Source organism: Amborella trichopoda, chromosome 7 (genome assembly GCF_054954075.1).
Source record: "Amborella trichopoda isolate Santa Cruz 75 chromosome 7, AtrichopodaSantaCruz75HAP2 v2.0, whole genome shotgun sequence".
Lineage (NCBI taxonomy): Eukaryota > Viridiplantae > Streptophyta > Magnoliopsida > Amborellales > Amborellaceae > Amborella > Amborella trichopoda.
In genome coordinates this window covers 42,343,927-42,354,874 of record NC_142342.1, presented here as the reverse complement: position 1 = coordinate 42,354,874, position 10,948 = coordinate 42,343,927, and the positions used below count along the sequence as shown (strand labels likewise).

The 10,948-nt window shown below is 35.3% G+C and overlaps 1 protein-coding gene across 1 annotated transcript; it reads left to right on the top strand.

The window, feature by feature from the left end:
• Positions 1-1,578: 1,578 nt before the first annotated feature.
• Positions 1,579-10,156, top strand: LOC18422905 (transcription factor MYB17). Its single transcript, XM_011626930.3, has 3 exons — positions 1,579-1,801; positions 4,515-4,644; positions 8,726-10,156. The coding sequence occupies exons 1-3, from the start codon at positions 1,669-1,671 to the stop codon at positions 9,549-9,551; spliced, it is 1,089 nt and encodes a 362-aa protein (XP_011625232.1). The 5' UTR covers positions 1,579-1,668; the 3' UTR covers positions 9,552-10,156.
• The last annotated feature ends 792 nt before the right edge of the window (positions 10,157-10,948 follow it).

Genomic DNA, 10,948 nt, shown 5'->3' with positions numbered 1-10,948 from the left:
TACATCCATAACAAAACAAGTGGGGTCCAATGTGGAGATTTAGGTAATTTATCCTAAAATTAATTGAGAGGATTACTTTCTCGGCATTCATCAAAGGACCCTGTTTTTATGCGGCCAAGCCCGCACATGTAGAAATGCGGGTCTCTTAATAAATCTAATTTTTAGATGGATTTTAAGACTTAATCAATTTTTAGGGTTATGTTATCTCTAACATGAAGATCATGAATATGAATTTTTGTTTTAATTTTAATTTTTTAAAAATAATAATCCTAGTGAGAAAACATTTTCACAATTAGTTTCCATTGTTTTCGATGGAGCACCTACTTGCATTTATCTTTACGATGGAGCCTGCATGAAAAAATTTTCATTCATCAAAAGACCCCACTTATTCAAGAAAAAATTCGCTTGCAAGTTTTCCCTGGAAAGGGCACTCTGAAAATATTTCTTAGAAGAGGGGTAAGGCTGTGGTTTGTATAAGGCTGAGGCCCTAAACATTCAAAGTAAGGCTGGGGTAGAAATAATGTTGTTCGATATTTTTTCAGTATTATAGATCTTTGTGATGGTTTGAAAATTTATTTTTTTATCTAATTATATAATTTTAAATTTAAAAAATAGTACAGATCAAATAAATCTATGAAGACTTGATAATCTTGAGTCTAGAATACATTATGGGATATACTATTTTTAAGGCTTGGAATCTAATTTTTTTTTCTGTTCATATATTTTTAGGCCGAGACGATCGATTAGAGGATTTTTTAACGACGAAAAAAAACCCATCTAATGAATTTTTTGAGGTGTATCTTAAATTTGATTGTTCAGGCCCTCACCCCTGTATAAGCTTTTGAGCGTCGACCGCGTTTCTTTATTAGTGCAGGCAGGCACCTGCGAAATTTTTTGAATTAATAAGAAAAGAGAGAGATTACCTAGAGAGAGAAAGAGAGAGCTTGTCTTTGTTTCACTTAGTGAGAGAGAGAGAGAGAGAGAGAGAGAGAGATTGTGCTTCTCTCTTTCGAATTTCTTTCGTAGTTTAGTTCATTTATTACATTTGTTCGTAGTTTAATTCATTTATTGTCTTTTAAGAGAATTTTTTTTTCCTTCGTCGTCATAGGATGGAATGCAACACAGGCACCACCTTGTTTAATCTCTCTTTCTTTCTCTCTCTTCGCAGCTCTCTTTCTCTCTCATCGCAGCGCCGATTCCGCTGCGCTCTCTGTTGTGTCGTGGGAGCAAAAATACGCGAGAACTGAATTATAAGAGAGAGAAACTGAATGCTTCAGACTTCCCTTTGACCTTTAATTAAGCATTCTCTCTCCTCCATTAATTCACAATTCGAAAAATGATGCCATTCTCTCTCTAGATACTCTCCGTTCTCTCTCTACGCTACACATGTGTTCTCTCTCTCTCTCTCTAAACTATCAAAGTAATGAGTTTCATTGTTTAGTGGAGGTTTGACCCTCTCTCTCTCTCTAAAATCATGACACATGTAGGTGCATCTCCCTCTTTCTCTCTCTACATCTTTTTCACGGTACTGAACAAAGGTGCAGTAGTATTAAAGGCCACTCACAAGACTTCTTCCTCACGCTTTGCTTTTGTTTTCTCTCTCTCGTTTGAACTCAGGGTAGAAGAGAGAGAAGGTTAGAGAGAGAGAGAGAGAGAGGGAGAGAGAAAATGGGACGAGCCCCTTGTTGTGATAAGCAGGGGCTGAAAAAGGGGCCATGGACCCCTGAAGAAGACCAAATCCTTGTTCAATACATAAACACTCACGGCCATGGAAGCTGGCGCTCACTCCCCAAACTTGCAGGTTTCACTCTATCTCTCTCACTAACCCTTGTTCATCCCTGTTTCTCTGTCTACACTTATATCTCTCTGCCAATTTTTTTTTTTAGATGCTCGGACGATTGAAAAATTAGAGAGATATGCTTTCATTTGTTTCATTTTGGGGTTGAATCTGGTGTACCTCTTTTAGTGGCCTTGACTCTTGTCTTTTAGAGAGAGAGATTGAAGCTCACAGCAAAAAAAAAAATGCGTGATGTTTTATCTGAAGTTATGAAGAATCTGAACATTAGGGTTTCATTTGCTTCTGAGAACTTAAGATTATTTCTCCCACGAAAAGAAATACATCATGGTTTCTCTCTCTAAAAAAACCTCCGTGGTTTCTCTCTCTTAAAAGAAAGCTTCATGGTTCTGGACAGCTATTTGTTTCAGAGTTCATAAACCTCTCTCTCTCTCTCTGTCTCTCTCTCAAGCTTTCCCCTAAACTCCCGAAAAACCTATCTTCTCTATCTGGATTTTGTCTAAAAACTTTCTTTTTACATTTTAATTAAAAACTATATAAATTTGTTGGATTTGAGTTCTATAATTTATAATGCATATTCTCTCTTAGAAATTGAACCTAGATTTCTTGACAATGAAATTTTAAATTACTATTAGCACCCTAATATAAATAATTTCCTTCTTAAATTTGAAATAATATTGGGAAACAAATATTTTGTCAAAAAAATATTGCCAAGTGTGTTATAACTTCTTGGCAAAAATAGCTTCCATATTTTTTTAAATTAATAATAATAAATGTCTATTCTCAAGCTGTAAATTAAAAGGAAACAGTTTTCAATGGGAAGCAACTTAAAGAAATGATGACCAAAATTTCGGCATATTTTCAGTGAAAATCGGCTAATCAACAATGACGAAATTTCGATGCATTTTTGTATAGATGGCTGTGCAATTTGGCCTTCATAATTTTTTATTTGAGAATTAAAATTGGAAGACTCTCGGTTTTTGCACAAATAATTAATAATATTAATAAGTACAATACTGCGAAGATTTTGGTAAATAAGGGCTGGCAATGAGTCGGGCCTGTGTGACTTGAGGGCCAGTACCAGCCTAGCTTGGCTTTTTTTTTTTTTCTTATTTTTTCTTTGGGTGTGGTTTCTATAACGTTGCAACCTTAAACAATCCAATTAAGGTTCACCTTCAAATTTTATCTTAATGTGTAATTTTGGTGTAAAAAAATCTTAGGATTATTTAAAATATATTTTTATATCTAATTATAAAATTTTAAAATTAAAAAATGATTAAAATCAAGTAGACCTATAAATATATGAAAATCTAGAAAATGGACGGTCAAAATTATGTGTTGCAAGATACACTATTTTTGGGACTCAAAATCATTTTTTTTTTTCATATTTATACTTCTCGATGTTAATATCATCAATTAGATGGTTTTTCAACATTAAAACAACATTATTCGATGGATTTTTTAAATGCATGTGTAATTCTACATTTTAAAGTTTCAACCTTATATAAACTTTTTCTTTTTCTTTTTAGTTTTTTTCATTTGTTTTTGCCCGACCTGGCCCCTACCCTAACGCGGCTAGGTCCTGACTAAGGCCAAGGCTGGCCCGGCCCTAACCCGGCTTTTGCCACCCCTATTTGTGTTCGGGCTTTGTTTGGGCTGAATTTCGGTTGACTTTGGAAATTATATGCTTGAATATAAATGACTATAATTCAATCTTTGATTATGAAAAAGTGACATTCTTATATTGTTTACTCATTTTTAGTAAAACCGTTCAATAAAAGAAAATAAAATAAATTACTTGGGAGAAACTTAAAATCAAACAAATTTCTTAAAATCTTTTTTTTGTGTTTTTGTTTTGGGTAAGTAGGAAGAAGGCCCCTACCCGTTTTTCATTAATAGGAAAAAAAAAGAGTAAGTACAAATCATAGTGTTACAACCCGGGAACTTGTTCAAACATCAGTAAGTAAAGGAAGGGTAAGGGTAAGAAAATTTGGCGGTTTTACATGACAAATGGTGGCAATAGATAAAGGTGTGGCTTTCTTGGCAAGAGTGTCAGCTATCATATTGGCCTCATGAAAGATGTGTGAAAAAGACCATGCGGCATTTTTTGGCTTGGCTTACAAAATTGAAGTTCTACATTAATAATAACTTTTAAATGTATTTAATTTACATTTTATTTATTATTGATGAGATACTTATAACTATCTATGCCTGTAAGATTTGGGATTATATAACATTAGACCATTTATTATTGTTATAAAAAAGGCACAATCATTTTTAATTATTAATTTGAAATCCAATAGATTGAAGTGTGTCATAACATTTCAAAATTTTTAGTTTAGACTATGTGCTCAACCAATGATGCATCATCCATCATTCGATTTCACATCCAACGGCCATTAATGATTTTGACATCTTTGTATAAAAAATAAATGGACTCATTGTATACATTTCTATAAGATTTTATTCAATTTTGTCACCTATTCAACCCAGCATAAATGGCAGGATAGCAAAAAAAGAAAAAGCCGAAAAAAAAAAATCTCTTGGAACCGCTCTTAAGTTAGAACTATTTTATTTTGGACGACCCAATCTATTTACCTGTTTTGTACAAATCTAGAAGTTTTTTCTATGTCTTGGGTTTGCTCGGGTGATTATGAGTCATCTTATCAAAGAATTGTATCACTATTGAAATATTATGAATTTCTTTTTTCTTTTTCAGGGTTGCTTAGATGTGGAAAGAGTTGCCGCTTACGCTGGACTAATTACTTGAGACCAGATATCAAGCGTGGCCCTTTCACACCCGAGGAGGAGAAAACCATCATTCAATTGCATGGTCTACTTGGAAATAGGTTAAGTTAAATTTTTGTTTTTATTTTTATATTTTTTAATAGTAATAGGTAAATTAATTTATTTATCATGTTTTTTTTTTTATTTGGGTGAGTCAAAAGTAGTCAGTCACTGGGGATTTTGAACCCCTACCTCTGTTGGGAATGGAGTCAACGATCCTATCATGGGGCTCGACAATACTACTGCCAACATCCAGGCCATTCTCATTTATCATGTATTTCGTTTTACTACTTATTTATTATCGGACATGCCTTCTATACGGGTATGCCTGCAAGCCCTCACACCATCTACCCTGTCCAACTTAATTGTACAGTGGACATTCCAAGGGCATGTTGCACAATTAAGTTGGATGGTTTAGATGGCGCTCGGGCTTGCGAGATAGCCTGCATGAAACAATTTTGCCTAATTATTTCTATTTTGTTATTAGTTTTTAGTCCTATATTCCAACCAAAATTGACATTGCGTAATGTACGCATGGCACGAGGCCTCTACGTGCACCTGCATGTGCAGCATGAGCTCTCCACCCACACCTAGATGTGTAGCCTGAGCATCAGTCTGCAACTTCATGTGCGGTGCGAGCCTTCCCCTGTGCTAGTGAGCTGCACATGATCCTTGAGAGTTTTTTTTTCTTTTTTTTTGCAGCAAATGCTTTAGCATATTTTCAAACGACACAAAAGCTAAAAAAAAGCGATGTTTTTTTTTTTTTTTAATTCATCGTTATCGAAGCCTTTTCTCTATATTTGAGGGTGGCTAATTTTTTTTAAAAAAAATAAGTTGTGGAAACTAATTGTGAATTATCCCATCATAGTGCGAGTGGCTCTATCCGATTGAAAAAGATGAATTGCTAAGAACACTTGATAATTTACCAAAACTAATTTCTACATTTTTACCATTTGTTGAAAAAAATATAATGGTGAAAACCTACCTTTTTACCATAAATTTTGGGTGGTTTTTTATTTATTTATTTATTTATTTTTCAATTTTTACTACAAGAAAAATACATTTGGATAGAACGAAAACATGATAACAATATTATAAACATGTTTTATCAGTCGACTCCTAATAGTTAGTTAAAAAAAGACTATAAAGATGATGATTATTATTATTATTGTTATTATTATTATAAACATGCCCTATAAGATACCATGTGACACACATCAAAGCAAATATGGCACATAGTAAAATCGAGCGGTTTCATTCCGCAAGTCATTGTACATATGAAGTATTTTACATGTACAAGAGCATTTAACCTCTCATTTACTTAAAAGATCAAATATAAAGGGCTGCATGCAATGAGACTGTCGCTTTTAGTACACAAATTACAAATGCATCACCGACTGAAGTCGCTTCTATGCACAGCTTTTCAAAAAAAAAGAAAAATTTTTAGACATTGGAGACAGTCCGCGATATACCCCAAATCGTTTGATTTCACATTTAATGGCTAATGGTCATTGTGATCTTTTTGTATCAAAAAGAAATGGATGTACCCCAAGCCGCTTGATTTCATATTTTAATGGCTAAACGTCGTTGAGATCTTCCAAACCTCTTGATTTCACATTTAATGGCTAAACTTCGTTGAGATCTTTTTGTATAAAAAATAAGAGAAATGACATATTGAGACTCTCTCGCACTTATATGAGTAGGATCCCAAAAGGAGCACCATTAAATTTGACATAGATTACTAAAAAAAAATTATCACATGAGTGTGAGACTTGACTTTTTTAAAAATCTGTGACAAATTTGATGGTGATTATTTGGGGTTCTATTCATATGGGTGTGGGAGGGTTTCATAAGATCATTAATCAAAAACTAAATGGTCTCATTATATTCTGACTTGAACAAGTTAGATGTGGACTATCCTACTAATCTAGGATTATTTTCAGAAGCCTCATCTGTTTTTAGTTCCAACCAACATGAATCAATGGATGTTCCCTTTTTTGTTTCATATTTTCTTATTTGTAACCTTAAATTCTTATTTGATATTATCCTTCTTAATAGTCAATATCTCATTTCAAGTGTGACCTGGTCTTATAAGTTCTCTAATGTACCTTGTTTCACAAACAAATTATACTTTGAAGGGGTTTTCATTCCTAGTAGCTTTGCTTTCTTTTATATAGTTCCTTACCTCGCTAAATATCTTTTTAAATAATATATCGTGAGTTTATATCAGATAATCTGTTCTAGATAAAATTAATGTATCTAGGTGCTGCTTTCTTTTTCTAGCTTTTTTTTTTTATAGCTATTTTGGCAAAAGCTATGATTTCCAATAAATTATTGTGCATAAGTAAAAAATGACATTTCAAAAACATAAACTTATATTTAAAACTGCCATTAATTTTATATAACTTCGTGATGGACACCGCTAAATAATAAATAATTGATAATCATTTTTTTGACATGGAAGTAATTAATTTTCTTTCTTTTTTTTTGGTAGTTCAATTGTAAAAATTGAACTTGAGATGTATCATTGTTAAATGACAACTGAAATAATTAATTACCATGATTATTGTAATGGTAAAAGATGCACTGAGCAAATAACCATCAAATTTTTAGGGTTAAAACCAGTGATTTTAAAAATGCCGGGTCGGCACTGCCCGATCCCATCCGGGAGTCATTCACCCCGTTCTAGTTCTGTGTATATATTGAAAAATTGCCGAGTCTAGAAGTGAACTAAAGGCTTTGCACTTTAAAACAGTGATTCTCTACAGTAAAACATCAATTTGGACTGTCGATTCGCCGATTCAAACCATTGTTCGTCGGTTTACTATTTTTTATTTTCATATGTTTTTTTGTCGGTTCACTATTTTGTTGGCCTAATAAAATAGTAGTCCAGGTGGCCGATTGACCAATCTGGATCGACTTTTGGGGTACCCGATCTGAAGCACCGCTACGTTTTTCAAATCACTTATTAAAACAATTTAAATCACTGGTCAATAAACATTTCGGCTTTTCAGATATTTTTTGTTGGTACTGTTTTAAATGACTTGGATACATCTTTTCACTCAAGTTGTTGAATTCATATATGTGGAGAAGTTTGATATTTCACAGGCGACTCGAGGGGACAGGGAGGGTTAACAAGCGACTTCAGGTACAAGGAAGTGAGAGATCACCAATTAATGAAGTTAAGAAAGAGAGAGAGAGAGAGAGAGAGAGAGAGAGAGAGGGTTTAATGAGGTTGGCAGCAACCAGCTAGTGAACTGCCGACGCAGTGTACTACTTTCTTTTCTAATGTTTCTTGTGCATAGCACTGTAGAAACCCCAACAATAAAGAGGGACAAAAATACTCCCCCTCTCTTTCTCTCTGTGTTTATTCTTATTTTTTCTCTCCTTTTTTTTCAAACTGTAGCTAGTTTCATCAAAAAATCACGAGAATTCTATGTTTCTCCCTCCTTTCGAGCTCACTAGTAGAGTAAAACCTGGGAATTTAAAAAATTAAAAAGCGTAAAAATAATATTAAATTATAAAACCAATATGCATTTGTTATATGTAATTTCGATGTTATTGATAATGTGAGCGTTTTTTGTCCTATATCTTATGTTTACATTTTTTATCCTTTTGTATTTTTTTATTAATAATGATCTTATGAGACTTTCTCACACCCATGTATATAGGGTCCAAGAGATCACCATTAAATTTAGCACAGATCTCTAAAAAATTATCAGATTGGTTTGGGATTTGATTTTTTTAGAGCTCTTACTATAAAATAACCATTTTTAAATCTCTGCTTTATATTTTTTTTCATTTCACTTGGTGTTATTTTTAGTTAGTTTGATCTTCACTCTTTTTTTTATGTTTAACCGTTGTTTTTATTTTTAATTTATGCGCATACACTACTATTGGGGTAATTCTAATGGAACTCATCCAATTTATCCAATCGACTAAGACTATTGTCTTTCAATTTAGAGCTTTATTCAAACTATTTGAGGTCATCTAATAACTCTTGGGTTGACATTTCTCTCTAGATTCATGCATTACTTCTCTCTCTCTAGTTATTGCTAAAAATTGTATTAATTACAATCTAAAAAATGTATTAATAATAAATAAATCAGATTATGATTATTAATAAATGAAATTAATAATCAGGTGGTCCTCCATAGCCTCTCAGCTCCCTGGACGCACCGATAACGAGATCAAAAACTTTTGGAACACTCACCTCAAGAAGCGCCTCTCCCTCTGTGGGCCCCTCCTTGAGTCGTCCACATCACCCGCCACGTCATCACCGCTAATGGGACCCATTCCTTCCATGACAACGTCCACCCGCCACATGGCCCAGTGGGAAAACGCCAGGTGTGATGCCGAGGCCCGCCTCTCCCTCCAAAACCAATACCAGAACCAGAACCAAAACAGCCTCTTCCAAAACCACCAGAGTCGAAAGGCGGTTTCTGACCACTTCCTCAAAATCTGGTATTCTGGCGTCGGGGAATCGTTCCGGCAATTTTCCGGCAAGTACGACGACCTCTCTCCGGCGACCTCATCCACGAAGAGGCCCCATGGGTCGGATTCCTGCGAATTCAATGTCCGAGTGTCAGATTCTGTGGAACTTAACGGCCAAGTCCCCGATTCCGGCGAAGTTGATGCTTCCCGTTTTGGTTCTGTCGAGATGAGTGGCGGGTGTTTGGACTCGAGCGAGGTGAAGGGCTTTCAAATGGATTCGGGTGAGATGAACGGTGCAGATTTGGACTCGACTGAGATCGACGGTGGTGGATTGGATTCGGGTGATTTTAAGGCAGAGGACTCGGCTAGCTCGAGCGAATTGGAAGTGACTGGTGCGTCATTTACGGCCTTGTTGGGGACCGAAATATTGCTGGATTTTTCCCAGGCCATGGCCGAGTCGCCAAACTTCGGTGGTTTTAACTCGCGGTCGAACCCTCAGATGTTGCCTTGGAACGATATAAAGTCCGAGTTTTGACTGTTTAGGGGTGATGTGCTGTAATTAAAATGACCTTGCTTTTATCATTATGCTTAAAAATACCCCTGACTTTTTAGAGCCATACGTTTGGTCCCAGTAGTGTCATTTTTGTTTTCTTTCTTTTTTTTGTTATCTTGTTTGCCAACACCCTTTGTTTTGAAATTCCCTAGCCTTTTTGGTTCCTCAAGGGTAACTTGGTATTTTATGTGGGTCTCTTCAGTGTTAGGGCTTATGTTAGAAGCAGGGGTCGTTTTGTTGAGTGATTAGGAAGTGTTTTTTATGGCCATGAAGGGGCATTTTGGTCACCTAGTTTTTGTCCTTTTGTCAAAAGTTTTTTGGGGTAGGATATTTGAATTTGTAGTGCTTATTATTACACATATAATGCATGTTTTACTTTTTTGGGTAATTTGTGGGATTTTTGGCTACTTTTTTGAGTAATTTGTGGGGTTTTTGGCTGGGTTTTATGTAAAGCCATGGAAGCAGGTAAAGGAAGGGGTTAAAGGTGAAGATAGATGGTAAATATTTTGATTTTGTTCGATATGGACATTATTTGTAACATAAGACATTTTGGCTTTTCTGTGATAATGGAAAGGAAAAGTTATGTATTTTGAGCTCCTTTGTGGCTGACAAGCTTTTGATAAGCACATTTTTTTTTTTTTTTGTATGGGTAATTTAGTGGGGAAGAATGGCCTATACCTATTTTTTTAAATTGATTAGAAGTTAGTTTTTTTTATGGTGTTAGTGAGACGATGTAGTTGGGAATGGAAATTACAACGTGGTGGTGATTAGGATACAGGGGTGCTACCACGACCCCGTTTCGATGCATGAAGTTATTCTACAAGTGAACTAATATATGAGTTCGTTCATTAGAAGTGCTTCTTATGTTGAGTTGTTCCCTCTACAAATTAAAGGCTGGCAATGGGCCAGGCAGTCCGCATGGAAAAACTTATATGGTTGGACCGCTTCGGCTTGAGGACCTAGCTATACTTGGCTTGCCATGGACCTAGTCGAGGGCCTTGGACCTTGGACCAGGCTTGGGGCAGAGCGCCTTTGATCTGGTCTAGTAGAATTCAAGGTGACGAGAGAGTGTAGGGAGGGGAGCCAAAGTTGATTAGAAACGATATTAGCATGATTAGTGTAGCCTGCCCTTGCTTCCGAAGATTTACATGCTCTGCTGAAGTGTTTTATTTCAATTTTTTGGGAAATTCAGTGGAAAATATGGGCCCGTGTCTTTTTTTTCAATTAGTTTAAGAGTTTGTTTGTTTAAAATGTTAGTGGGGTGGTATTAGTAGGAATGAAAATTACAACAACGTAATAAGGGTGTCGGGGTGCTACCACCACGACCCCAGCCCCTTCCCAAGATTGAAGATTTACGTGCCGGTAGAAACATCATTTTT

Coding starts and splice junctions, on each gene's coding strand:
- LOC18422905 (XM_011626930.3), top strand. CDS start 1,669: ATGGGACGAGCCCCTTGTTGTGATAAGCAGGGGCTGAAAAAGGGGCCA. Junction 1,802..4,514: donor CTCACTCCCCAAACTTGCAG/GTTTCACTCTAT, acceptor TTTCTTTTTCAG/GGTTGCTTAGATGTGGAAAG. Junction 4,645..8,725: donor CATGGTCTACTTGGAAATAG/GTTAAGTTAAAT, acceptor ATTAATAATCAG/GTGGTCCTCCATAGCCTCTC.